The sequence below is a fragment of the Neurospora crassa genome, linkage group IV, assembly GCF_000182925.2.
Source record: "Neurospora crassa OR74A linkage group IV, whole genome shotgun sequence".
NCBI lineage: Eukaryota > Fungi > Ascomycota > Sordariomycetes > Sordariales > Sordariaceae > Neurospora > Neurospora crassa.
The window spans coordinates 4655064-4682514 of record NC_026504.1 but is presented as its reverse complement, the minus strand read 5'-3'; the positions used below and the strand labels follow the sequence as shown (position 1 = coordinate 4682514).

Here is a 27451-nt window from a genome sequence, read left to right as displayed (position 1 = left end):
CATTGATAGGTAGGCGCCAGCTCACGTCAGACTCGCTGCCGAACAAGAGGAAGATACAGGGTTACCTAGACATGGTAATTATAACATTACTATTGGCTTGATTCCTTTCTGCATCAACAGACTTTGTCGATCATTCCTGAGAGAGAGCGTGGGGGACCACATATCGAAGCAAGTACCGTGCACTGCAGTCGAAGGATACCTCAACCGGAAATTAAAGTCCTTTGCGAACCACTCATGCAATTTGCATAGACTGGATGGCATTTTTATCAAATTCTCGTGAGTGCGTCCAGCTGAGCCGCACTTTGACTCAAGCGCAGCTGCGGGCTCTCAAGGTCAGTCACAGTTTCCTTGCAAAGGTACCTCTACCGACCCTACCGACTTTCCACAGCAAGTGCGAACCTTCCTTTGTACATTCCTCCTGCCACTGTATTACCAGTAGAGGTAGGTACCTAAGCAGGGCATAGTGTCTCTTTCCTCAGTAGCCCTTATCAATGATCAATGCAGTGAGTGGTCTTTCCTAGTAAGTGCCGTATGAAGCAACAATCTTTCCTTCCTGCCCTCCTCATACTTAACTGACTTAACATGATTGCTTCAGTCCCAGCTGTCATTGTCAGGTACATCTCTTGGTACTTAGCCCTTAACCTTGATTATGGCAAAATTGATCGCTCTGCTAGTACCCCCACTAACAGCGAAAATGTTTGACGACCCAAGTACGTGTAACTCCGATACACTGAACTGAATGACCCTTTTTACAGTATCACTTGGCCAGAACATTGCATTGGAGGTCAATATTATCATATCAACGAAAGGAACGAGTGCCATGCTACCTCTAGATCAGGTACATACTTCTAGGTAGAGTAGGTACACTAGGTGAGAAAAAAGAAATCCTTGCGTCTTCAAAAGTTTACCTACGTACAATCTCGAAATCAAATTACCACTCAACTAGTCGAACAACAAATCTTTAAACCCAGAGAACCTCCAGAAAGCACTGCCTCCCAAGCAAAAGGAACCAACAAAAGCCAGACACCCCCCTCAAGCGAGCAACAAAAGGAAACAGAGTACCTACCTAACACCACCAAGATCAAACAAACCGCCTACCCTCTTTCTCTGCACTCATCATTGACTCGACGACCCAGAGTTCAGCGACTCCGTCACTCAAGCACAACTAGCCCTCTTGAAATCCACCCTCAACTCAGGCGGACTCTGCTCAATATCCCACTTGGTCCCCACCTCCCTCCTCCACTCCTCCTTATCCCACTCATACACCTCTCTCCCGACCTTGTCCAGCCCTTCCGAGTCGCTCCTCCACATCTTTTGCTCGTTCCTCAACCACAGCCTCAGCATATGTCTCTTGTGGTGTTCGCCTTCATCCACAAAGCTGCTTCTAGCATGCAACATGGCAAAGTTGTTAAAGATCTGCATGTCCCCCTTTTGCAGCTGGATCGCGAGTGCGTGTTCCTTGGCCAGGAAATACACCATGTCGAGCGCCTCGGCTTGGACCTCGCTCATGGCCGGAACCAGGGGGTGATGAGGCGAAAAGTGTGCGCCTGTGAGCGGGCGGCGGGAGAACTGGAAGCCTGGGCCATGTTCATGTTCCTTTCTTCCATCGACGCTGGAAAAGTTATAGAGAAGCGGCCGCATGTGATACTGGTTCTTGTAAAACTCGTCAAACGGCCAATCGTCCCGAGCCAAAACATGGATTACGTCCGGTCGCAGGCGCGCAATCTCGTTGTAGATGGTGGCTGATGAGGCTAGAAATGATTCACCGCCATACTTGGCCACGCCCAGAGCGTAGAGCGACAGGACGTCGCAGAGGTCGGTGTGGAAGGGCTGCGCGCGGTTGACGTAGGGCGAGTTGGGCATGCTGCCGTGTTGGGCGACGTCGCTTTCTTTGCGGACGGCTTGGATGTGGAGGATCATGCGCCCATCAAAGTCCTGCATCCCGCGGGTTTCGGCAATGTAGCTGGTGACGCCGAGGTAGAGCAGAATGTTGTCCGTGCTCGAGTACTTGTCTGGGTTGAGACCGCGGAGGACGACGAAGCCGCGGCCGTTATGGATGATGTCGGAGACTTCTTCGAGCTTGGGGCCTAGGTTGAGAAGGGGGAAGTTGTTCTTGGAAACATCGTCAGGGCCAAGGTCGAGAGCTATAGAAACAAGAAGCGTTAGCTGGAAGTTCGGATGCATCACTTATAAGATAGATGGCGATGTGATGATATCTTACTCTTAAAAAACCCCAGTGCGCTTTCAATCTCCAGAATGTCTTCTTGGCTGAGCTTGACCACGTAGTCATCCTCCGACTTGAAGTCAGACCCGGACCAGACACGTTCAGATGTGATCTTTGCAGGCCATCCAGCAGGAAGGGTGGTGGGACGGTTGAGGTTCAGTGCTGCCAGGCGTTGTACACGTTCCTTGAAGACTTTGTAAGAGGGGATCCAGTCAATTTCTGGACGAACGATCGGGTTGGTGTCCTTCTGTGGAGGTGCCATATTGCAGGCGCGAGTGGACTGAAGGGGGCAGGCCATTGTGTTTGAGTAACTAGAGTGTATCGAAGTGCTGGGTAGGTTCTGTGATCTCAGAATATGTGAAATAGAAGTTCTGATGTTCTTAAAATGTTTTGTTGAAAGCCGGTGAAGCTGTGATGATGATGCTGTGTGCTGTATTCCATCCTGACAAACTCGCGAATAACCTCACCTTTATATATCCAACTCCTCAAGGCTTAAACCACCTTCAAGGCTCATCTCAAGGTTCACTTTGCTACCTAGAAGTTCTCGAAGCCGAATTTTCCGCAGAGCCTCAAGCTCGGTGCGTAAAAAAAATCTCGATCATGTCGTCATCAGAGCCTCAAGTCCTCCCCCCTCCGGACACCGAAAACCACATAGCCGCATCGAAGCAACCTGAAGTGAGTCAACAAGGTCCTCAGCTCAGTGTGAAGAGCTGAGATTCCTAGGCGCCAGGCTCAAGGAGCCGCATCGATAAGAATTGAACAAACATGATTGGACACTTTGGCTTCAAACACCGAGAACTGGGTCTGAGCCTCACTTGCTCTTCACCTGGTTCTACGAGGTAGTCATAGGGCAGACCAATGATCTGCTTCGAGCAGAGCCTCAAACCCACCGAGGGTTCGTCTTGAGCCGAACAACCGCGTGCAGATAAGTAAGCACGGTTCTTCGCACAAGTCCTACGTCGTGCAAATAGGGCTGACGGAACGGTGAACAGAGAGAGTCGCACTTGGGGTACGAAACGTAGATAGCCCCTTGGGTGAAACAAGATATTTGACTGATTGGCGGGTATCTGATTGGGCCAACCACGGGATATCATAAGAGGCTCTAGACAAAATTGTTGAGACCTTTGTCATTATACCTTGGCTATACTCCTACTACGCATCCAAGCGTCTCCATGTCACCTCTGATCTTAAACTCTAGAGAATTCCTGGATGGGAATATCCAGATGGGACTCTAGCCGATGTCGTTTCGGAGTATTATAATCCCTTCACAGCCTTGCAACGGTCCTTTATTGAATCTTGGCGACCGGTTAGCGGGCTGGTTTACCTAATCTTTTTTTTTTGGCCTCATCTGTCTTGTTTCAGGCGAGCATGGGTCTTTGAATAAGTGACTTGTGGTTTGTTTCACCCTTACCTCAGGCTGCCACCCCGACTCACAGGCTGCCATGCCAGCTGACTTTGGACCGCGGTCACCGAAATGAACGACACTAGTACGCATTGGAGTGTGGGTATCAAATTTGTAATGCTTTCATCACGATCTACACTATACTTCAAGAATTGAATTACTTTTTAAGCCGCCATGCGTGGGATTACCGGGTGTTGTCTGTCCAGTTTCTGGTACTGGTGCTGAGAACAGAGTCCCTGTTGTATGCCACCATGACAGGAAAGCGCTGTCCATCCCCCACCCGAGAGTTTCGGTCAACCAGTCACTTGTATGGGTCCTTTACATCGACAGGGGACGTGTCCCAGTCTTTGATGAATAACTGATGATACCAATGCCCGTCAGTCTCGTATTCATGTTTGGAGGGGAGATTGCGAAGATCATGTTCTGTAGCGGAAAAGGTCAGCGGTCACCGTGTCTCAAATTGCTCGATGAATCAGACATTCTAAACGTACCTCTCTTCTTGAATTCTCTTTGTATTCTCTGCATGAATTCAACTTCTTTGGGCCCGAGCTTGGCCATCGAAGAGACCTGGGAGTCCTTCCAGTCAAGGCCCAACGGGACAGACCCATTACACGCGTAGTGGGAACGCGAGAGGATGATCTTTGCAGTATAGAAAGCCTGCTCAAGGAACTTGGTGTTGGAGTATTTCGTCTGCCTCAATGTCAGCATACAGTCATGTGTACTGGTACTGATCATCTGTTACCGACCGGCATTGTGTGGGTCTCGGCATGTCGGACAGAATGTGCCGCCAACCGTTCGATGTGGGTGAGCATGATGAACGAGGCAAGAAAGGTTTCGAACCAAGTCTCAGGCTTTGCTGGAGAGATATTCCTCTCAAACAAACCAATGAGCTTGCCTCGGAGATGATTCAGAACATTCTGAATTATGACCTGGTCCAGTTGAGTGTCCATCATCGGAGGAATTGGGATTTTGCCATGGAATTTGGTTCCAGGCAGATTCACGCGGGAAACACCGAGTTTATTGTTCTCCAGTAATTCCCACGGGTCTTCAATCATCCTACAAATAACCCAGAGATCAAGGGCCGTATCAACAAGTGAACACTGGTCCGGTTAGCAAGACTGGAAAAGTGTATTTGGCGAAGAAAATTTACCTTTTTAGTTTTGGCGTATTCGATGGCCATGGACACAATATCCCAAGTGAGACCACCATTGCCCTTGAGCATCTGCAGGTAGTCTTGTTTCGACGAGTAGAAATACTCCATTATGTGTTCACAAACCTTTTCGTATTGGGTCAGACAGAAATGGGGCATCGGTATATTGTGCTTTTGTCCCGTCCTTCTGTCCGTTGGCGTGTAAGACAGTTTGTCTCCCGGCAATGGGTCGAATTGAGCGGCGTACACCACCAAATGATGTTTGCCAATGTTCTGTGTGAGCTCCAGCCTAATGACGCCAACATCAGGCTTCGAGAAATCTGTAAGCCTGAAAACCGTTTCTCGCTTAATGAAAAGTGGTTCATTGACCGCGGGGCCTGCAAAAGATTGCGTATTGTTAGCAAACATATCAACTCGGATCGGCTTTGTTCGAGGATTTGGACATGCCTGCACGAAAGAACAGCATATCTGCTAATGTCGATTTGAAGCAGGGCATTCGTAGAACTCCCTTGTATGTCTTCTGAGTCGCACATACACCACAGCTTTCAAAGGGGCCTTTCTTGTGAAGGTCACACTGCGTTGAGATTAGAACGTGCAAATCAAAACGGTGACGAGGCTGTAACTTTACCTTTCTCTTCTTCACCTTACACCAATGACAAACCCCGTTCTTTCTAGCCAACGCACTGGTTCTATTCTGCTCTTCGGTTTTCTTAACCCTTTTGATGGGTTTCTCCTGAGGGTGCAAGACGAACTGATAACCGTTGACTGTACCTTCTTGATCTCTCATGACATCTTGCCTAACAATCTTGGCTGAACCGTCTTTGTCATCATCGTCATGAGTCAGCCGCTTTTTGGAGGTCCTATCACCTATGTCGCTGCCAGCAGTGTACTGAACGAACTGGAGAGTCGCTGGCTGGCTCTTGGGTATGGTCTTTGGCAAGCTAGGCTCTGGGGTGGGCGGGTCAGAATTGCCAGTCGACGCAGGAGTGGTGGCACTTGTCGACAAAGACGGGGTTCGTGGGTCGTCTCTCAACTGCGGCGTACATGATGTTGAGTACGGTATCAGGCTTCCATATCCATCAAGAGGAGACTGGACCCCCACAGAGTGGTCGAACCCAATTGACTCGCGATCCACATCATGCCCGTCATACCCGTCGCAAGGCTGTGTTAACCAGTTGTAGAGATCCTCTTGAGAACCGTGCCACTGATTCCCTGCATCTGTCAACTCATTAACACACTCCTGGACGAGATGGCTTCCATTTTCTTGATCCGGCCAACCACTATGTCCTGAGACTCCAACAGGTTGCCATGGCTGGGACGACGATACAGCATCTACCAAGGTCGGTGCATTGTTTATGCTTGATGACAAGTGGTTAGCCTTCAGATGAAAGGCGCCGTATAAGTATAAATGTTGGTGCTGTCCAAGATTTGCACTGTTCAAGTTTGCTATGGGTTGCTTCGCCACGAGATCCCAGTTTTGAACTTTGTGATGACTCTCTGAAGTAGGCAATCGATAGCCTGGAGGCGCTGAATAGAAGCCGTCGTCTTCTCCGCTTCCGGAAGTCCCTCGAGGCAGGCTAGAGTAGGTATCAGCGCCAATCATTTGGGGTGGATGGATGATTTCGCACGGTGATGGTGCCAGTCCTGCATTGAGAGATGCATGAAAGTCGAGAGCCTGATCAGATACGATGCCATGAGGCTCCGGAAAAGCTTGGCTGGAGGGGTTGGGAAGTCTCGGTGCTGATGCCGGAGCAGGGAGTGGGATTAGATTCAAGAGAGCTGCCCCATGAGTCGGCCCCGGCCCAAGAATACGAGAAGAGGAAGGGTAAGCGGCGTTGGGTGAATCATTGAAATCGATCCCTTCCCAATACAAATCTGACCAGAGACCAGAAGGAATGGGAAAAGGGACGGGAAAGGGGTCTGGGTTTGAGTCGTCATAAGGCTCTGCTGACCCCACGAGGGAATTTTCGAAGTAGGACGAATGGGGAAAGAGGCCCAAATGCTCGGTGGGGGGTTGAAATTCCATCTTGTCCAACTTTGGGCAGGTGGCTGTTCCAGCTACATGGCGGTTATTGAATTAGCGTGGATAATATGGGACAAGGCTGCGGAACCTCAAGGAGGTGAGCCGATGAGGAGGTTGGACTGCAATATCCGTGTCAAAATGGTTGCAAAGTTGTGCATCGTGGAACACCCAACCGACATACCTGGACACTTCACTTCTTTATGATTTCCCCGGGGTCTTCGGTCCCAGCTTGTTATGTAGGTAAACGACAAGTGGGAGAGCCGATGCTTGAGTGTTGGAGGCTTAATGAGTTACCTAGGACTCCTTCCCGGACACTCCTGAAGATTCGACGTGAATGCCCGGTTTCCCAAGAGGCACAAAGCGAGGGCGCCACGCGGAAAGTTGTGGCTCGTCTCGTCATTCCCCCCCAGCCAGGCTTCTCGCCCGTCATCGCGGTACCTATGATAGGCATTCGGCACATCCATATCATGTTAGGAAATTCCTGCTCGCCGCAGTTCCTTTCTGGGTATAGTCTCATGCAGGATCCGCCTTACGGTCTCGATGGGACTGGGCGGTTCGGGGTTGTGTTGTCGTTCTCAGGTTGGAGGGGTTAAGTTGCCCGGATTGGTTCGTTGAAATGTTACATTCAGTGCATCATGGCACATACCCTGGGCTGAACTGCAGAAGTTTCACGAAGGTGGGTGGCAGCCGTCAGCGGTTGGTAGCGGCTGCTTCTTTGACAATTTCCTGCTGAGGCGTTGCCCACTTACAAAAGAATGCGGCTTTAGCCCTAGAGTATGACCATGAGTGCGGTCATTTTTTGTACAAGTGCACAATTACCCAATCACATCACCGAATTCCATCTCATCTTCCCGTCGGTTTCTCAACCTTCAATTCCTTACACAGTAGGTCATTCATTGATGGCGGCTGAGGCTGAACTCCTCACCAAAGTACTATGGCATATCGGTCAGCCATGTTCAAGTTGTCGGATGTCTGAAGTTTTCACACTAAATCACGTTCACCTTCTTTGACACGCATTTCCGTTTGCAAGTACCAATAAGTTGCCTCGGCCTGTTCACCGAGTCACCGAAACACTTCAATCTGGAATCCAAGGGAATCTTGATACGGCAATGTCCACGACTATATGTGTTTGCCGTTCGTTGGACAAGTTACACCGCCCAAACGATCCAGTCGAGGCTGTCCCGCATACTTGCATAAGAAGAGGTGCGACGGCAAGCGAGTCTTAACAGAGCTCAACAGAATAGGTGGAATGTCTGGCTGATCTGTTCGTCACAATCATCGGTCAGGCTGTCAGCCAAAAAAGATTGTGAGCCAGTGGGAGGTAATAAGGCTCGCTCAATGTCCTTCTTCCCCCGCGCTGGACTTTTGGGTCGGATATGGTAGTAGTTGCTCAGTGGGAGCCTCAATTGTTCTTCAAACGATCACTACTCAAAAGAACTGTCATGATCAGGCTTGGACTCCCGTCAGACGTTGATGCCATCACCAATGTCATCATCAAGACAATGCCCCTCGACCCGCAATGGGACTACCGTTTCCCTCTGCGGAAAGAATTTCCCGAGGACCACTACAAGTACACGCGCATGTTATTCGAATACTTCTTAGACCCTTCGTTTGATGACTGGACAGTCATGGTGATTGAAGACGTTGACCCCGCCGGCAGCGAGAAGCTCAAGATCGTCTCCATTGGCGTATGGGATGTCTCGTATCTGAACAAACGCAAAGATGGACCACACCATGTCCCCCAGGACCGCAAGTATTTATCCAAGCCCACCTAAACCGTCAGCTTTGCACTAACTGCTTGAAAATAGCTAATCGTGAAGTTGACAAGCGAGGAGGCAGCACACGTAGAGATGCCAACCAGCAACACTTCGATGCCTTCCACAATGGTCAGGCCAAGGCCTACAAGAAGTACTTTGGGGACATTGGGCCGGAGCAGCTTCATCTTCAGATCCTGGCAACCTTACCAGACTTCCAGAGACGTGGCCACGCGACTACGCTTTGCAGATGGGGTATGGACATCATTCGCAGAGAGTCCTTGAAGGACATCTCGGTCATGGCGAGCCCTATGGGATATCACCTGTACACACGGCTGGGCTTCGATCACCTTGCCACCGTCATCATTCAGGTCCTCGGAGAAGATGAGAAACTTGTTCTTCAAGCGATGAAGTATGCCTCTATCGTGGATGGAAAATTGGCAAATCTGTAGCTGCTCATACGGCTATGGCTGCTAAAGTGTAAAGCGAGGGCTTAAGCCGCCTTACTAGAGACAAGCTGCAAGGCTGGTGTTGATTTCAGATAACGTATGATAACGATGACTTGTTTCTATTTCTTTTTTTTTTTTTCTCTCGCTTTCCCAGCCAACACGCTCTGGAACTCCCAAATTGATACCGCAAACCTTGACCACAGTGAGCCCTCTTTGACTGTGATAAAGTTAAAGGCACTACTCAAGAAAACGGCACAGACGGCTGAGTGACAACCCAACACAAAAGAACTCATATTGGAATTGCTGATCAAGTGGAATATCGACACGGCTTTCTTATTGAGGTTAGAAAGAAGCGGCTACCTGGAATGACAATTCATACAAGGGAGAGAACTCATAGAGACAGATCTTTCCCGTGGCAGGAAGGAAGCAAGCGTCCAGGTACGATGTTCTAACTATAGATCGCGACTTCTTTGTCTAACTGTTTCGTTTAGACCAGGGGGAGGGCGGTACATTGATGCTTTCTTCGTTGAGATCCGGAGACTTTTACTTCACCATCTGGTTCTTCATCGTCCATTTTCTCTCTTCACCTCAAATTGTCAACGGATTCACCTGGCTTCAACATTTTGTGCACAACCTACGAACAAGCCTTCTCAACAAAAATCAAACCTACAATCACTGCCTAGAGTCATTCATCCTCTCTCCCCCTCATCGGTACAATGGAACATGGGTGGAATCACATCTCGCTCTTCATCTCCTCCCTCATCCTCACCAACGCAGCCTCGGTCCACAGCGCCAACACCCGTCGCCAACTAGTAGCCGCCATCGAACCCAACACCGTCCTCATCGAGCACCACGATCAGGGCCAACTTGCCCCAGCGTTGCCCTTCCTCGAACCATTTACAGCCACAACAACCACAACAGCTCCAGCAACAACAGCAACAGAAACAAACAAAATGGAAGCAGTATACCTTTCCCCCTCCCCCTTCCCCCCGGAAGCATCCTGCATGATGGCCATCTGGTCTCTCATAGTCGACATCCCCACCCCCGGCCCTGCTCTTTCCGCCGCCCTCCACCAAGCCAAAGACACCCTCGCCCCTTCGGCCGTGGCAAGCCCTCAATGCACCATCACGCTTCCCGCCACGTTGTCGAGCGAGTACGGGGTGTATACGTCCAGAGTGAGTAGCTGGGTGAGCAAACACAGCGAGGAGCTGGATACGTTGGATAGTGTTTGTGCGGAGACGTCGCGAGATAGGGGAACGGGGCCGGGGTGTACGGCGCCGGTTGCGGTTTTTACTGGTGAAACTTTTGTTGGTGCTAGTTCTACTGGTGCTAGTTCTATTGGTACTATTTCTACTGGTACTATTTCTACTGGTACTACTTCTACTGGTACTACTTCTACTGGTACTAGTACGAGTGCTGGTAGCGAAAGTGGAGGTGGAAGTAGCACTGCGAAGGCTACGGGGTCTAGTACTGGGGTGATGACATCAACGAAGACGGGGACAGGAATGCCGGCGACGACGACGATGGCTACTGTTCCCAGTTCGGTCACGAGTTCGCTCACCGGGTCGGCGACGACTGTTGCGGGGGTGACGAGCTCGCAGTCTGTGTCGGGGCCGCAACAAGCGGGTAGTGCGGCGAGGGTGACGGGTGTGATGGTTGCTGTAATGGTGGTGGCTGCAATTTTGGCGGTTGTTGTTGCGCTGTGAAGAAACGAGACAGGAATTTATGACCATGGATTGGGGAAAGAAGACCACTGGAGAGTACGGCATCCTGTTGTATTATTGGGCCATACATGGCGAGAATAGTAATTAAATTGTTAGGTTTTCCTTATATATATACAAACTCTTTACGACCACGGCGTCGGCTTTGGCAGTGTCGCCATAGCAGTTGAGCACTTGTTCTTCAACGCGGCTTTCGCCTCCGGGCTGGTCGAGTTGACGCAAGGAACGCCAAGATCACCACTGATTCCATCGCAGATGACAACTGGCTCACCACCGCAGGGGCTAGTGACGTTGAAGTTCTTGAACTTGATGTTCTCGCACACGGCGTTGGGGCTGCAAGTCAGGCGAGCAACAGCGCGTCCGTACTTGCCCGAAGTATACCCGGAGAAGTTCTCGAAGTTGACGTTACTGATGTTGACCTGGGAGGGGTACGCAGAACAGGTAGTAGCGTTGACCTGGGTACGCTGTCAGTTATTTGACTATTGTTTGTCAGAGAGCATACACTTACATTAAAGTAGCAAGAGTCCAGAAAAGCACTGTACTCATTATTGGCATTCCAGAAGTTGCGGAACGTGACGTTATCAATGAAGCCATAGCCGACGTCAGGACCGGCCCATGACTTTAAACGAGCACCGTGCTGGCCGTTCAACATCCACAAGTTCTCGATAACCACGTCCCGGATAAAGCTCTTCTCGCCGGAATACTGACCAATCGAGCCCATCGACTGTCCGTGAGTGCCATTGCAGTACATGGTGTTCACGTACAAATCCGTAGCATTAGACTTGGGCGAGAAGCAGTCGTCACCAATGTTAACCCAAGCACGCTCGACGCTTACGTGCTCGACATTGAGCGAGTCAAAGAAGTCCGAGTTCTTGGGAAGAGCGGTGGCGTTATTGGACTCGGCCGTGCAGGCCACGTCCTTGAAGGAGATGTGCTTGGAAGTGACAAAGAAGGTGGTCCAGCAAGGCGAGTCCTTAAAGTGAATACCCTCGATCTCAATACCGGTAGTGTTCTCGGCATAGAACAGGATCGGACGCAGGTACGTGTTGCCGGGATCGAGAATCTCGGAACCAGCAAACTCGTTCCACCACCGCTGACCGTTGCCATTGAGAACGCCGTTGCCGTAGATCTTGATGTTCTTACCACCCCATTTCCAAAACATGAGGCTGTTCTGGAAGGGATGGGCAAACGCGTTCTTCTGCCAATAGGCCGTGTCGTTTGTGAACTTGATTTCGCCCTCGAGGTGGACTTGGACGTCGTTGAGAAAGGTCAGGTCGAGCGGCTTGCCAATGACAAAGGTTTTGTCCTTGGGCAGATAGAGAGTTCCGCCGTTGTTGGCCTGTTTGAGACCGCGGAGGAAGTCGTCGGCAACGTCATCAGTGTCATTTTGCGAGGCCCGGATGGAGACTGTCTTCCGACAATGGCTGCTGCGCTTGACTGTGTACGGATGTTTCTCCTTGAACTCGGAGAGGGAGCGAGGGATGCCGGCGGGGAGCTCAGGGGCAGGAAATGCCGAGACGACGGCGGCCACGAGGGCTGCGAAGGCGAGGAACTTCATGGTGGCTCCAGAGAGGGATATTGAAGGCTGGATGTCGCGATACCACTCTGTATCTCTAATAAGTACGGGGCCATTGGCCTATTATATAGTCGTCCCCTGCGCATGGTCGTCGCCCATCACACCGTTTCTTGCGATTCTCGACACGGATGAAAGCTTGAGTGACCGTCGATCCCACCTATCCCATTGTCTCGGTAGTATGAAAACAGCGGATAAAGTGACGTTCGCATGGTTGTCGGCACCGGCTCTCCCTAGCCAGCCAGGTCGTAGTTGAGATAACATCAGTCTGACCGGTGCATTGGGGAAGGGGAAAAAGCCCGACGGGATGCCATTGATGGAAATTGGGATGCCGTCCAACGGAGAAATCCACCTCCAATGGCCCCCCCAGGGTCCCTGAGAGGCCTTACAATTACTTCCCCGCATTCCGCTAGGGTAGTTCCTGATGTGTAGCCCCAAGTTACCTCTACCCCACAACGGGCTCCTCGCCGTCGGTTTCCGTGCGGAGTAAGATTGGCGATGATCCGGGGAAGGGATGGAAGTGGAGGACGGTGCCCTGAATACCTCTATTGGACTCGAATCATATATCAAGTGCCCGGCAGGGAACAGTCACTGCATGGATCATACAATGGGGTATCCAGAATACTGCAATAGCACTATCATCCCGCAGACACCCAATTATAATCATAGCTTACTATCCTTCCAAACAGGCTTTCTCTTCTCCACAAAGCTCGCCACACCCTCTCTCATATTCTCCCCCTTCTCCAGCCTCCTATACATGCCTCCCTCCAACACCGCCGTCGCCTTCTCCGGTCCCATCCCCTCCCAACCCAGTCTCAAGCCCTCCTTGGTTGTAAGCACCGCATCAGGTGAATTACTCGACACTTCCTCCGCCAGCTTAACAGCTTCCTCAACCAGCGCCTGCTCGCCGCTGACAATAAAATTAACCACCCCCCACCGCTCCATTTGCTCAGCCGAGTACCTATTCCTCCCCAACAGCGCCATCTCAGCCGCCCTCTGCTTCCCCACCGTGCGCACGAGACGAGGCAATGCGCCAGCAACAGCAATAACCCCCACTTTGACCTCGGGCAGACCGAACCGCGCGTTGGAGGAGGCGATGACCATGTCGCAGTTGATGACCATCTCCATGCCGCCGCCGAGGCAAAGGCCGTTGACAGCAGCAATGATGGGTTTCTTTCCCGAGCGGTTAGAAAGCCCACCAAAGCCGGCATTGAGGCCGAGGTTGCCGACGCGGGAAGAAGAAGACTCGTTGTTCGCAACCCGTGCGGCGGCGGCGGCCGCCGCCTTGCGAGAGGCAACAGTGCCGTAACCACCGCCGATGCCGGTGTTGATTCTGGCGTCATCCACATCGCTGAGGTCCCTCTTGGGAGCAGTCTCCTCGGTTAGATGGGCGGCGCTCTCGATCGCCTTACGTCTGTTATCGACCGTTGCATACCCCCCTCCAATGCCTGTCGTCAGCTGATCCTTGTCCTTCATTGTGCCATCCCTAGCGCGATCCTGGTCCTTGACAATCCTCTCCGCGAACGCATCTGGCTCTTCTCCAGATTTCTTACCCTCCTCCGCCTTCCAGAGTGCTTCCCTCCTCTTTCCCAAAGTCCCATACTGCCCTCCATGCTCCACCCCATCCACCAACCCTTTTCCTCCTTCTCCATAGTCCTTCCGCTTCTGCTGACCTTGGAACTTGCTATGCAACTCATTCCACTCCTTCAGGTCTGCGCCCGCGCAAAAGGCGCGCCCGGCACCCGTGATCACCGCGCACCGCAGCGCCGGCTCGGCATCGAACCAATCCCACAGCGCGGCGAGCCGCTTGTGCTGGGACGTGGGGATGGCGTTGAGCTGGGCCGGGCGGTTGAGCGTGACAAGCAGGACGTGCGGGGCTGGGAAGGAGAGGAGGGTGTTGGGAACGGAGGGAGGAAGGGTTTTGAAGCTTTGGGTTGGGGTGGACATGGTTGATTTTGTTGTACGGTATTTGTGGTGGGTGATTTGGTGGTGGGTGAGATGGCTGGAGTGGTGGATGACGTAATTGGATTACTTTGGCGAGTATCTCAGGGGTTGATGTTTACTTGATATTCCGTTGACGAAGTTGAATGCTGGGGTGTCGTGATGGCAATAAAATACACCTTAGCAAAGACAAACCGAGTAAAACAATGTGAAATTCGAAAATCAATAACTAAGGATTTTCAATGGGCTTATACCTATGTGAACGAAGGACAACGCCCAAATGCCGACTGAACCAAACCTTATTGGATCACTGCATCAAAGTGGCTGCAACTCAACCCAGGACAAGTGCGGGCAGATGGCGCAACCCTTGGGTTTCCCCTCGCTGCCCGGGTAGATCTGGGGGCATTTGCCGAGGCACATCAAATCAACAAACCAACACCAAGACCGCGTACATTTTGCTGAAAAAATATTCAATTAGCGCTTCCAACGCCCCATGCTTTGTTGGCTATTCTTAACTACAAGCATGTGTCTTTTTTTTACGATGTACATACCACAATATCTCTGAGCCTTGATCCTTTGTGAATTGTTTCATGGCCCTCAACAGAGACCATACAAGACCGAGGAACAAACCCGCTGTCGTTGGCTCCCCAGACATTCTCTTAAGCGGGCAAACCACGCTTCTCGCTCTCCGTAAAGAAAATCACCATCCTCCACAACTTCTTCACTAGATCCTCCGCATCTTCATCAAGAGCCTCGCCCAATGTCTCCACCAGCTCGGCGGGCTTTTGGTGCTTGCGCAGGTGCTCTTCCACCACGTCAACAAGGAATTGCTCTTGTACACCAAGATACTCGACCACCTTCTTCTCCACAAAAGGCCGAAGCTTTTCGCTGATGATGGATTCTTCGAGGTAATCCCACTTGACGTCCCAAGCCCAGAGTCCGTCCTTGTCCGCAGGGATTTCCTGCGCCAAAGCGCGCACTGCCTTTTGCAGATCCTCTTCCGACATAGCCTTGGTATCGGTGATGGGCTCGAATTTGATGGGAACAAGTTGCCGCTTGGTGGTCTGCTCCTGTTCCTCGTCGTCCAGGAGGCCCTCGACTTCGGCAACAGTCCTGCGGGCGCCGGCGGAACGCTGGGCTGCCTTTTGAGCCGCTGCGCCAAAGGAAATGGTAAACCGCTGGGGCGCAGCCGGCGCCGCAGCCGGCCGCCTCTCCATCTCTTCGGCCTGCCGCTCGAGGAAGGAGTCGGCCATACCCCTGGCTTGTTCCATCTCTGCTTCGGCCTTGCGCCTCTCGTCCTCCTCGGCCCGCCTATCCATTTCATCCCGCGCCTGTTCGTCGTTGCGCTCCTGTAGTCGTTTTCTGACCCAGTGCGCGTGGTCGCGGTAGTACATGTGGTGTTTACGGGCTGCCTCACGCTCATCGTCCCAGCTCTTCTCCCTCTCGAGTTGTTCCTCCTTTCTCCTGGCGAATCCTTCGGTTTCTGTCTTCTCGCGCTCCTTCTCACGCTCGAGAGCAGCTGCACGTTGGCGTTCACGGTTCACCCATTTTCTCTCGGCCTCCAAGTAAAGCTTTTCCTCCTCTGCCTTCTGCTTGTTAACTTCGCGTTGGTATAGCTCGTCATCATCGGCATCGGTGTCGTCCTCGTCCTTGAAGTTATAGCCGTTTGATGTGCCGCCACCGACAAACTCAACACCTCTGCCTTGTTGCCCACGAGGTCCTGATGGCGCATTGGGCACACCACGCGGGCCCAGCGGGACATGATTTGAGTTCGCCGCATCCGTAGGCGGAGGTGAATCCAGGCGTGAGATGCGTGGCGCTCCATTCCTTTGACGTTCCCTTTCCTCGAATTCTTCTTCCCGGCGTAGACGCTCAAGGTCGCGCTTGTTGCTCCTGTCTCTGAAAGCAGCGATCTCGGCGGCAACAGTCTCGCGCATCTCGGCTGGAATATCCGCCAGCTCATCCTCCTGCGCCAGCGGAATGTTGATAACCTCAACGCTATCTCCGGCTGCATTTGTTCCATCGGCCATGGTGGTGTCTCCGTCGGCATCCTGTCCAGTGCGAAGACGCGGGTGAAAGAGGTCTCGAACAAACTGCTTGAGCGCAACCTTGGCCTCACCTAGTTTCGCCTCAAAGATCGCATCCTCCCCTCTCTCCTCCTTGCGGGCCTCAAGGTACTTTGTCGTGTTGACGTCAACCTCGACCTTCAGCTTGACCTTGTCGATATCGGCGGCGAACGCCTCGTCGTCGTCTTTGGGGGGCTCGTTCTCGGTCGGCGTTTGCTTCTTCACAGGGACCTCGAGATCTTTGAGTAACTCCACAGCAATCGCTAGCGAATCGGGGTCCTCATACTGTGCAAAACCAAACAATGCTCCCTTGCAGTCCGTCAAGTGGGAGTGCCCCGAGTCCCACCTCCGCAGCCTGCCGACCGTGTGGAGCAGCTTCTGGACGCCTTCCTCGCCGCCGAGGCCATCGGGAATCTTGTGCAGGAATATCGTTCGTAGTCTCTCCTCGGGTGTCGGCGGGACAAGGTTCTGGATGCTCTCTCGCAACTGCGCGCGGGACTGTTCGACGCGATCGGAGCCGAGACCTGGGCGGTTCGCACTGGTCGGGGTATGCGAATCCTTTCGGTCGTTGCCCTGGGGCATGCCGGGTTTGTTGGGGAGCGAAGAAGCGCCCAGGCGGATGACGGGGGCGTTGAAGTTGATGTTCAGGTTTGGAGGTGGTTGGAACGAGGCAGGTAGGCCGCTTGGTCGATTAGCTTGAGTAGCAGGAGGAGGCTGCTGGACACCAGGAGGTGGTGCCAATCCGGGGGCAGAGGACATGCCTGGTGGAGGACCTATGGAAAGGAGTAGGTTAGATGGCATGGCCATATGAAAAGGGAGGAGCTGTTTCGGGGCGGGAAGCTTACCTAGACCGGGGGGCGGAACCATCCCCGGGGCCATAGGCACACCTGGGTATGCGGCAAAGGTCGGCGGGGGGCCGTAGGGCGGCGCTTCATAGAGAAACAACATTGTTAGTATGTTCCTGGCGCAAACATGACAAGGACCACAATCGCAGGCGCGCATAGAAGCCAGGGCGACGTCAACAATGCGACATACCTCCATAGGGATTAAACGCCATGATGAATTTGGGAAAGTTGGCTGTCGAAGAGGTCTTGCTTGGGGCTGAGGTGGGTAGTCGTAATCTCAGGTCGGAGTTGGTCTAAACCCAAAATCGGTACCAATCGGTTCGAAATACCGTATACGTGTTGCTAACGCGGACGGGATATAGTCGGTTAATAGGTAGCTGGTGGGTGTTGGTGCTGATGCTGGAAGGTGGCAGTTCAATTTCCAGTTTGGAGGTACATGGGAAGGGAAGGAATTGTTGTAAGTGCAGTGTTTGATGCCGTCCGCCAAAACTTCAATCGCCCCCGGTCACTGGGTGACTTCCGCTTGCGTGGACGCGCACCGGCAACCGCAGCGGTCCAGTTGACTGGGGTCGGTAGCACTTTGACCACCCTGACTCTGACTGGCGGGCGGGAGCTCTAACGAAACTTCCCGTCCTGGAGAGCTCCACGCTTGGACTTGTTGCACTCGCTGCAACCGCGACCAGCTGCGACGCTGCACTACTGTGGCGCAAAAAACTCAACTGATGGGCTTCAGCCTCAGAAAGCAAGACCTCTGCCAGCTGGCTGGTGCAGAAGCCCGGGCCACAGTCAACCGGCAACTCGGCTGAGTGGACCGGCGCGCTAAGTAGCAGCAGACGGATGGACGCCGGGGCCCCGAACCGTGCCAGTCGCTTGGTGGGAGGCTTCGAGATTCTGAAAATCGACCGCACGATAAGCCGCTGCAGTGCCCTCTTTGCGACCGAACGGAGTAGTTCATGACCAATTGAGTGAGTTACTTATCCACCCTCTTGCTTTCTCGGTCCCTATACTTTGCTTTCGTCCGTCAAGTTACTAATCACCGCTTCTCACCATGTGAACAGGCCAGCATCATGGAGCTCCGTTCAGCACTCCAGTCCGTCTGCCGCACGACGGCAGCGGCCGCCTCTGCCAGCGCCCGGTCCAGCCTCGCCGGTCGCCATGCCTTCTCTACCAGCGCCCGCTTCCAACTGCAGCCACCGCCCAACCCCTACGTGTCGGGCAAATCGCGCATCGAGACTCTGCGAGCGGCTCTCTCGAACCGGAAGCCCGCCGCCGGCGCCGCCGCTGGTGGTAGCCCTGGCGCCACCTCCGCATCCTCTGCTCTCCCTCCCCGTCCTCCCACTGCCAACGACAGCCCTTGGTCGATTGTCGACGCCATCAACAAGGATAGCAATAGCAGCACTTCCTCCTCCAGCTCCTCCTCCTCCTCCGGCGGCGCCCTCTACTCCTCCTCCAAGCCCTCGCCCATGCAGACCTGGAACGAAACCGATTTCGAGACCCGGCACATGGCTCCCCAGCAGGAGCTCAACATCCGTCTCCGCCCATCAACCGGCAGGACGTTCTACGTGTCCGGACATCAAGATTTTGCCGGCGCGCTGAAACTGCTGCACAGGACGGTTGCGGCGAACAAGGTGAAGAAGGACGTGCGGTTGCAGAGGTTCCACGAGCGTCCGGCGCTCAAGAGGAAGAGAAACTTGAGAGAGAGGTGGAGGGCTCGCTTCAAGGAGGGCTTCAAGGCCGCGGTCAACAGGACCTTTGAGTTGAAGAACCAGGGGTGGTAAACGAAGCCCTGGGGGGGGGGGGAACAGAGGGTGGAAGATTGGGAGAAATTTCGCGATTCGAGGGGGGGCTGAAACGGATGAAGATGCGACGACGACGATGACGACGACGGCGACTAAATCAAACCTAGACTGGATGGGGGGAACAGAACTAGAGGTCGGTCGCATCGATGTATCACCACCAAGCCAAAATCTGTTGAGACCCGAAAAGGAACCCCGCGAAGACAAAAACCTGTACAATATCCAGTCGCGGATTCCTGCGACTAATGAATGAAAGCCTTAAACAAGCTAATCAGTTGATGCTGTGGGTGATGGAATTTGTTAACCAAGATCAGCCTTACCACCGCCAGCATGAGGGGGGCCTAGGTATCTTAAATACTCAAGAACTCCTATTGAACCTGTTGGACATGGTGATTGCCTAGGATTCAACGTATCTAGGAGCATAACCCAGCTAGTACGGGTCCAGAAACCGTTCCATATGGATATTCTCGCAATTATTCCATCCCTAGTCACAGCAGAATTACCTCCTTTACTATGTGTTGCTAAACAGTGGCAAACTAAGACACAGTTAGGTACCCCTGACCACCCTTACTCCCACTCCCCAAACCCTCCTCCATCTTCCTTCCCTGGCGTCGGACCTCTTGCAATCTTCGGCCTGCTCCTAAACACAGCATCATAATCCACATCTTGGCCCGCACTAAGCAGTTCCTCCGCCAGCAATAGCGCTGACTTTCCTTCTTCTTCTTCCTCCTCGCCCATGGCAGGGAAATACCCGCCCTTTGACGACGGCGGACCCAGCTGCTTCGATTTGCGTTCCGACCGTCTTCTCTCCATTTGAGCCTTCTTTTGGGCGGACTCAAAGTTGGCCATGGAACGACGCGTGCGGGTCATGAGATCTTCGTAGGTTGATGCCCCTCCTCCTCCTGATCCTGACCCTTCTGCGCCGTTGTGGCTGTCACCTGGTGTACCTGGTGTGCTTGCTTTGTAGGGGCTGGAGATGGTATGTGAGCGTTTGTGAGACGCAGAACGAACAGGCGAGAAATATGTATCTTCTTCCTCATTTGCGTCGCCATAGGCTTCATCGTTGTCGGCAGCGGCCTGTGAATTGCACTGAGCAAGGGTTAGGCGGGCGCGTTCGGCCAGTGAAAGTATGTACCGTGGTTTGTTCAGGGGCGAAGGCGAGGCGGTGTCGACGGACGCCAAGATCTGGTCGGCTAGTTGTTGTGGTTCGGGAGACGGGTGAGAGCTGAATTGTTGGCAAGTTCCCTCAGTCGGTGGTGTGGGTGGCCGGTCACGCCTTTTTGGTTGCTTCTCCTCAATGGAGATCAAAGATGGCCTAAGGCGTGGGGGCGAAACTGCAGACTGAGGCGGTGTTGGGTTTATAGCTTCTTCGCTTCGCTGATGTCTTGTTACACAAGAGGAGCCCTCTGCTGCCTCAAAATCTGGTGATTCTCCATCGTCATGGACACTCTTCAGCTTCTCCAGTATAGGTCGGTATGACATATCTTCGGCCGCTGTAAACTCCCGTCGACAGGTTCGAGTAGGTGCTGCGGCAAGGTTCCTATCGTTATCATTAAAATTGGAAATCACATCCGTATCAGACTCCTGTCGTGGCGGCTCTCTTGACTTCTGCAACCAGGATGGAATATTGGGTAGCTTAGGGTCGATATTAGATAACTCCGACTTGAAGTCATTGAGTAATTCTTTGTATTCGCCCCCTAACTCAATAGGTGTTGCAGGTTTGAGGAGAGTAAGCCTTCGCGCACTTCGTCCGCGGTGCAAAGCCTCATGTCCCCTGAGTCCGAGATCGATTCCCTTCGGACTAGGCTGTGGGGTTGACTCTTTGGTTGTAGAATCGTTGCTGGTTTTTCCGAACATCTGCTGACGGAAAGTCTGCCATCTCTGGAGTCTTGCCTTCTGGCTCTTCACTCTGTCATCCAGCTCGTCCAGCAAACTATCTGACTTGTCTTCAAGCTCCGAAATGCGACCAGTTTGGACACGGTGCCAGACTCGATCGAAAGGCGCCGACAAGACACCATCGATTCGGGTGTTTTTGTCACCGTGTAAGAGTGTCTCCAACCACCGCTCATTACCCGACCAGTTATGTCGCACAGTCCGCCATACATCAAGCTTCATATCGTTGGAGATCTCTCTCTCGCCAATTTGGCGTCTCCTTTGCGAAGCTTGGACTCGATGTCGACGATCAGCAACGGTTTGCTCTTTGATTTTCAACAAGTTTGAAAACTCCCTGTATCGCTCTCTCGTCGCTTTCTTATCTTTCAAGGTGCGGCAGAGAGAGGCTCTATGGGCGATTATGAGAGCTGTGAGCTCTGATCGGTCACCAGAGTAGCCACGATCCTCGAGTGCCAGCACTTGCGCCAGGGCGGGATGTCTTCTTCGTGCGTCATGTAACTGCTGCTCTGCTACCACTTTTTTGAGTACAGCCGACGAGAAGACGGCCAGAATCTCTTCGAGTCTGTCTCCCTTGCACTCGTCGAGCATTGTCTTGCGCACTATCGCATCCCGGCCAAGCACGCCGTTCTTCTTGGCCTGTTCTAGGCTCCGGACGAGAGCGGCGCGCAAATTAAGGGATTGGACATTTTCGAGAGGCGGGAAGAAGGGCTTCAGCTTGTTTCGAGTTTCTTCGGGGTCCCATAGGTTGAAGAGCTGATAGAGAGCCCACTCAACGCACTGAATGCGCTTTTTCTGACCTTGCGCTGCATCCTTTACGCTGAAGGTGGCCGTATTGATATCGGGCCAATCTGGGAGCAAGTCCAGATCCAGTAACCGAAGGTTGGTAAGAAATAAGGAAATGTTGGAGACATGGGAAGCATTAGACGTGTTTGTAGTAGGTTTGGTTGTCGATGACGGCGGGCCGGTCGCGCTAGTGACGGAGCTGGTGTAAGTGGTGTGACTGGCGTGACTGGTAGCCGAAGCGGTGCTCCGTGAGAATCCTATAGGTTTGCTCAGGCTGCTGCTGCTTGTCCCAATCGAGCGGACAGTCTTGGTGCGAGGGACTTGGGAAGAAAGACTGGCCATGGTGACATTATGCGTCCATTCGTTGTATTGCACCGAGGTTAAGTTGTCTTTTGCTCAGATGTTGAAAGGTAGGAAGCTGAAAAAGGGAAGATTCGAAGATCTGGAAGAAGGCCGATGAAACTGGGCGAGTACACGTAGTAAGCACCAAGTACTAGCAAGGGCAGTAGCTTCTTGAGATGAAGCTACCGTAAACAGTGCAGTTGTGACAGATGGGAAAATAGCGTGTCGCAGTGTCCGAGACCTTTTCTTTGGCTTCTGGAGTACATGCGCTACTGTACCTCAAGTACTCGTATAGTAAGTCAATACCAAAGGAAGTATCAAGATGGCTTGAATTACGTTACAACGAATTGAGCCATACGTGTAATGGCTGCCAACTCAGACGTGTTACCGCTTAGTCTCTATCACATAACCTCCGACGACAAGCTTCAGCGGACCCGCCCCACAATTATGTGGGTCTCCTCTCCTTGAACTTTTGTGAGAGGAGGTCTGTTACGGTTTTGCGCAAAAACGTCGTCGGCTGCAGTTGTATACATACAAATCGGCCTTAATAAAGACTAGAAATCTACAAATACTTGCAAATATCTTAATAATAATAAATCGCATTTAGAAACAGCTTACTTATTAAATATAGTACAAGTACGAACTTCCGTAAACATTTTTTTTTTTTTCTATTATTACCTATATTAATTATTAACTATCTACTAGGGGGTTATTTTCGTCGGTTGTAATAATTATTACTTAAGAAATAGGTATTGTATTTCTACTAATTTTGATCCAAATCGTTTAAAACTTAGTTAAGATAATAGTTTAAATAGATTATACCTTCGATGAAATTTTTACTTTTATCTAATATTTTAAAATTTGTTCCGACCTTACTATATTACTTATACTAAATATAATTATATAGTAATATATTACTATAATTATCGAATATACGAATTTAGACGATTATAAATAGTTTTAAATTCGGTTTATATATACTATTATTCGACTTTTATTTAATTTAATTATTTAATTAGCGTTTAATTAAACCCTACGTTAACCTCACCCTAAGTAAATTGAATATATCCATTATATTATTTACTAGTACAGTAATATAATTCTAATTACTATAATTAGGTTTAATAAAAGTATTATACTTTAAGTAGTATTAGTCATTCTTCCTACGCAAATTACATTACAAATTATACCTTTTATTCGTCTCGGTTAAAAATAAAAGGACGTTATTACAATATATTCTAGCGCTAAACCCTTATTAATTAATTAAGACTTCTATAAGGTATATAAATTTACTTTATTTATTCTAATAGGTAATTAATATATTTAGATTAATATATTATAGGATTATATACGTTCGGGATATTTTATATATATTCTCTTCGGACCCGAACAAACCTTCTATTACCGATTTCTTAAACTCCTTTATACTTTAAAATTCGTTGTTCGGATAGTATTCGTTACTATTAACGAATTTTATATTATTTACTAATAGCGTAACTTCTATACCTATTTCTCCGATCTTTATTAATTCCGGCGGACCCTACCCTTTTTAATCCTATAGTTTGGATATATAGTTATATTAATTAAAGAATTGGAAGTATATATATAAAAATATATTAGCTTTTATCTATTCGGATAATTAATAAACTTACTTCAAATTATTTATACTTCTATTGACCGGCTTAATATTAATATTATTTTTAATTTTATTCCTAAATTTAAAATATAAAACTTTAAACATTTTAAATTCCTCCTCGGCCCTACTTCCGATAGTATTATCCCGAAAATAATTATTTATATTAATAATAAGGATTTAATTAGTAAAGCGAAGAAATATTTCATTCGCTCCTTAATTAAATACAATCTCCGTAATTAATCTAATACGTATTTAACTATTTAAATATACTATTTATATATCCGCCCTATAAATTAAAATTGTTTTTACTATTAATTTATTACCCCCGAATCCTAATATTGTATTATTATATCTATAATAGCGTTAGGAATAGGAATGGATATTTCCAATATAATACGTATCGTACAATACAATTAAATTAAATCTAAAGATATTTCGGATTTATAGTAGCATTTTAGCTACGCTATCTATAGTAATAAATATAGCCTCGCCTATTTTTTTATACCCTACTAATACTTTAACTAATTTAAATTCGAATTCGTTAAACTATCTATACTAGTAATATAACTTACTAACCCCTTGCATATATATAAATCCGATTTATCCTTTATAATAGATACTTTATTCAAAATTATATAATTTTAATTATTAAACCGGACTACAAATATACGGTCCGTAGAAGACCCCGTCTATAGTATATTCCCGCTCCGGAACTTCCAATTGAAGAAGTAGACGAAGTAGGACGAAAAGTAATAAACCGACCTAATTAATAGTTATCCCAATATATATACTATTACTAACGTAATATATTTCCGCGAAATCCTATTTAAAATACTATAAAATTATATCGACTATTAAAATTACCTACGGAATACCTACTATAATAAATACAATTATTACTTTAATTGAATTAAATAGATATTTCTAAAACCGAAGAAGCTTAGTACCTTTATATTTATAAATAAAGTAAACTTATTCTTATTTTACCTCAAAAGCTTTTTTATAGAATATATTATATTTATATTCGTAATATTAAATATTAATTTCTAATTACCGTACTCTATTCTTATTTTACTTAAAATATCTTAGTAAATTGTACGTTTAATAGTTAATAGAAGCGTATTTATATATACTATAATAGATATAATAGAAGGTATACCCCTCCTATAAAATTAGGAGTATTTGGATTAATACGGTCCTAATTTTGTCGTTAAATATATTAGGCTATTTTCGGTCGCTAATATTATTCCAAACAGTAAGTGCAAAAACGTCTATATTAATAATATAGTATATAGTAGAAATAATACCGCTTTACCCACTCCAGTCGTAAATCCTTTAGGGGCAGCCCTATATACTATTATAACCCTAGCCCCTATTGCACCGTTATATTCTACCTAGCGTCCTATACGTAGGGGTCGATAACCGAAGCATAATAAACGTTAGGTTTAAATTAGGTCCTTTTTCCTCTAATTAAAATCGAATTCTAATATTTATAAATATAAATAGGAATTATCTTAATTATTATTTTATTCCTATCACTCTAATACTATCCCCTCTTTATTCTAATAAGAATAGAAGAAATAAAGTCTTTTTACTCTAATTAGAATAGAAGTAGTAAAGTCCCTTTATTCTAATAAAAGTAAAAATAACGAAGTCCCCTTACTCTAATAAGAGTAAAAATAACCGAAGTCTCCTTATTCTAATAAGAATAAAAATAATTAATATAAAAAGGATTTAGTAAAGTAATTCTCTATAAAATAAAAGACGTACGTCCTTTTAGCAAGGTCTCTATATACGTATAACCTAAGATTAATAAAGGAATATATAAATAATATATAAAAAAACTAATATATATTATAACCTTTGTAAATTATAAACTTCCGAATTACTAATCCACTCCTCTATATATATTTCTTTAATTTCCTCACCGAGATTTATCTATATACTAACAACTAGTAGCTCCTTCACTAATTTCTTAATATATTTTATTATATTACCCTTTTCCAACCGTTCCTTAAATATCTTTTAGAGGTCTATAACGGCCGTAGACAAATCGCCCGCGCTTAGGACTCTCCTTAACAATATAGCAATAGTAATTATAAATTACCTAAGGATTTCGGTTACTTTTATCTCTTATTTATTAGATAATAGAATTAAAGGGGTATTGTTAAAAGGTATAGAAGTAATACCGGGAGTTAAATCGGGGTTTAGTACTATATAGTACTATACTATTAAAATTACCCGTATTATTATAGTAAGTAGCGTAGGTTCCTTATTATTTCTATTACCCCTTTTAATATACCCTTCACTATTATTAAAAATTTTAAAGTATTAACTATTATTATTAATAAGCATTAAATTTATTTAATTTTCTTAAATATTAAATAACTCTACATAACTTAGTACGTTCGTTCTATACTTTATATTAGCGAATATTTCATTATATAAGTTCGAAAAGGTAATTTTCTTCTTCTTAGCTATAAGTTAGTTATTTAATAAGGATATTACCCGTTTACCCCAACCCGTCCCCTTAATTAGAATTAATATAGCGATTAATAATTAGTTAATATTATTAAATATAGGATTCGAGGATATAATACTAGTAATAGGTAGCCCTAATAACTCTTTTTCCCCAATAAAAGAGGTAGTAAAAGATATAGAATAAATAGTATCGTTGCAATCCGGTAATTGGGGGTATTCGTTATTACTAATTTCTCTAGAATTAGAAAGTTTATTACTATTATTATACAGCAATCCCTCCCGGATAGCCGCTATATTAATTAAATTAATAATATTATTATATATTACTATTATCGAATATACTATATATAGTAGTATTATTAGTATAATACGTAGTATTTAAAATATTAGGCTTCCGGTACTTCCCCTTACGAAGGCGGTTAATCAGATTTAATAGACTTTACTACGGTTACAAATAAAGAAAAACCCTTATTAGCTACTGTATATTAATTAGTACTAGTAATATTTTATAGCCTTAATCTTAATTCCTAATAACCTACCTACCTAACGGGTCCGTTAAGGGTTATTATTAAATATTATATAATAGAAATTACTATACCCCTATTCTTAGAGGAAGATTCTTAGGGTCTTCCTATTTACTATTTAATTAGTAAATAAGTACCTACCCCTTCTATTAGAACTAATTAAAATATTAAATATTTATTTATTTAACTCTAATTCGATATTTAAATATTATAATAAGTATCTATACTTCGCAATATTAATTTCGTATAAACTATATTAGCTATCTACTTTATATTTACGTTTATTACAACCTTCGATTTTCTTTAGGGATTTTTATATTTCCTTAAATATAAAAGCGAAATCTATATTAGCGTAAATAGGGTTTTACAATAAGTAAACGAATTAATTTTACGAATAAAGAAATAAATTGCCCTCTACTAATATTTAACAGGATATTTATAAAATAATCGTTTTATTAATATATTCTTCTTTACTTTTATTACTATTACCCTAGTATCCTCGTCCGTAGGTACTACAGCAATAGAATAGATTTGTTCAATCTAAAGGCGCTTTATATAAATAAATTTATTAGATATTAATATATATTTTAGAATCTTTTTACGGACCTTAAAGGGGGGTATAAGTAAGGGAAAAATATTTTTACTATCCTACGCCGATATAGCAATTATAATATTTTTATTTATAATTAGAACTTATAATATTTATTAAAAAGAGTAAACTACTTAAAAATCCATATATCTTCTATTTACTAATCTTCTTTAGAATAGTAGTAATAATAGCGGTAGCGGGTTATTCTTTATTTTTTTGGCTAGGTATATTTTAAGAAGGTTAAAAATTCTACGCTATA

General features: G+C 47.6%; 9 protein-coding genes across 10 annotated transcripts; 3 read left to right on the top strand and 6 right to left on the bottom strand.

Moving 5' to 3' along the window:
• Positions 1-1155: 1155 nt before the first annotated feature.
• Positions 1156-2522, bottom strand: NCU06964 (taurine catabolism dioxygenase TauD; the record flags this gene model as incomplete). Its single annotated transcript, XM_957511.2, has 2 exons — positions 1156-2144; positions 2222-2522. 2 exons carry the CDS (start codon positions 2520-2522, stop codon positions 1156-1158), a joined length of 1290 nt encoding a protein of 429 aa, XP_962604.2.
• A 1204-nt stretch (positions 2523-3726) lies between these two features.
• NCU06963 lies at positions 3727-7365 on the bottom strand. Of its 2 annotated transcripts, XM_011395901.1 has the most exons (7): positions 6981-7365; positions 5405-6918; positions 5224-5350; positions 4777-5153; positions 4373-4726; positions 4118-4316; positions 3727-4049 (listed from the first exon to the last, which is right to left on the bottom strand). In XM_011395901.1, exons 2-7 carry the CDS (start codon positions 6800-6802, stop codon positions 3928-3930), a joined length of 2577 nt encoding a protein of 858 aa, XP_011394203.1. In that variant the 5' UTR covers positions 6803-6918; positions 6981-7365; the 3' UTR covers positions 3727-3927. The 2 variants fall into 2 exon arrangements, with proteins under 2 accessions (XP_011394203.1, XP_011394204.1); XM_011395902.1 differs by having other exon boundaries at positions 4118-4726.
• A 281-nt stretch (positions 7366-7646) lies between these two features.
• Positions 7647-9032, top strand: NCU16861 (hypothetical protein). Its single transcript, XM_011396130.1, has 2 exons — positions 7647-8548; positions 8608-9032. Exons 1-2 carry the CDS (start codon positions 8176-8178, stop codon positions 9003-9005), a joined length of 771 nt encoding a protein of 256 aa, XP_011394432.1. The 5' UTR covers positions 7647-8175; the 3' UTR covers positions 9006-9032.
• Positions 9033-9610: 578 nt separating this feature from the next.
• NCU16860 (hypothetical protein) lies at positions 9611-10855 on the top strand. The gene has a single exon (XM_011396129.1). The coding sequence runs from the start codon at positions 9719-9721 to the stop codon at positions 10706-10708; it is 990 nt and encodes a 329-aa protein (XP_011394431.1). The 5' UTR covers positions 9611-9718; the 3' UTR covers positions 10709-10855.
• gh28-2 (glycosylhydrolase family 28-2) lies at positions 10778-12582 on the bottom strand. The gene is made up of 2 exons (XM_957508.3): positions 11232-12582; positions 10778-11178 (listed from the first exon to the last, which is right to left on the bottom strand). The coding sequence occupies exons 1-2, from the start codon at positions 12279-12281 to the stop codon at positions 10849-10851; spliced, it is 1380 nt and encodes a 459-aa protein (XP_962601.3). The 5' UTR covers positions 12282-12582; the 3' UTR covers positions 10778-10848.
• Positions 12583-12827: 245 nt separating this feature from the next.
• On the bottom strand, positions 12828-14558 carry NCU06960 (enoyl-CoA hydratase/carnithine racemase). Its single transcript, XM_957507.2, has one exon. It carries the CDS (start codon positions 14241-14243, stop codon positions 12960-12962), a length of 1284 nt encoding a protein of 427 aa, XP_962600.1. The 5' UTR covers positions 14244-14558; the 3' UTR covers positions 12828-12959.
• Positions 14559-14655: 97 nt separating this feature from the next.
• NCU06959 (hypothetical protein) lies at positions 14656-17615 on the bottom strand. Its single transcript, XM_957506.2, has 3 exons — positions 17339-17615; positions 17149-17232; positions 14656-17076 (listed from the first exon to the last, which is right to left on the bottom strand). The coding sequence occupies exons 1-3, from the start codon at positions 17358-17360 to the stop codon at positions 14897-14899; spliced, it is 2286 nt and encodes a 761-aa protein (XP_962599.1). The 5' UTR covers positions 17361-17615; the 3' UTR covers positions 14656-14896.
• A 212-nt stretch (positions 17616-17827) lies between these two features.
• Positions 17828-19438, top strand: NCU06958 (mito ribosomal protein S21). The gene is made up of 2 exons (XM_957505.2): positions 17828-18113; positions 18207-19438. Exon 2 carries the CDS (start codon positions 18216-18218, stop codon positions 18924-18926), a length of 711 nt encoding a protein of 236 aa, XP_962598.1. The 5' UTR covers positions 17828-18113; positions 18207-18215; the 3' UTR covers positions 18927-19438.
• NCU06957 (hypothetical protein) lies at positions 19179-22273 on the bottom strand. The gene is made up of 2 exons (XM_957504.3): positions 19265-22273; positions 19179-19201 (listed from the first exon to the last, which is right to left on the bottom strand). The coding sequence occupies exon 1, from the start codon at positions 21960-21962 to the stop codon at positions 19512-19514; it is 2451 nt and encodes an 816-aa protein (XP_962597.1). The 5' UTR covers positions 21963-22273; the 3' UTR covers positions 19179-19201; positions 19265-19511.
• Positions 22274-27451: the final 5178 nt, after the last annotated feature.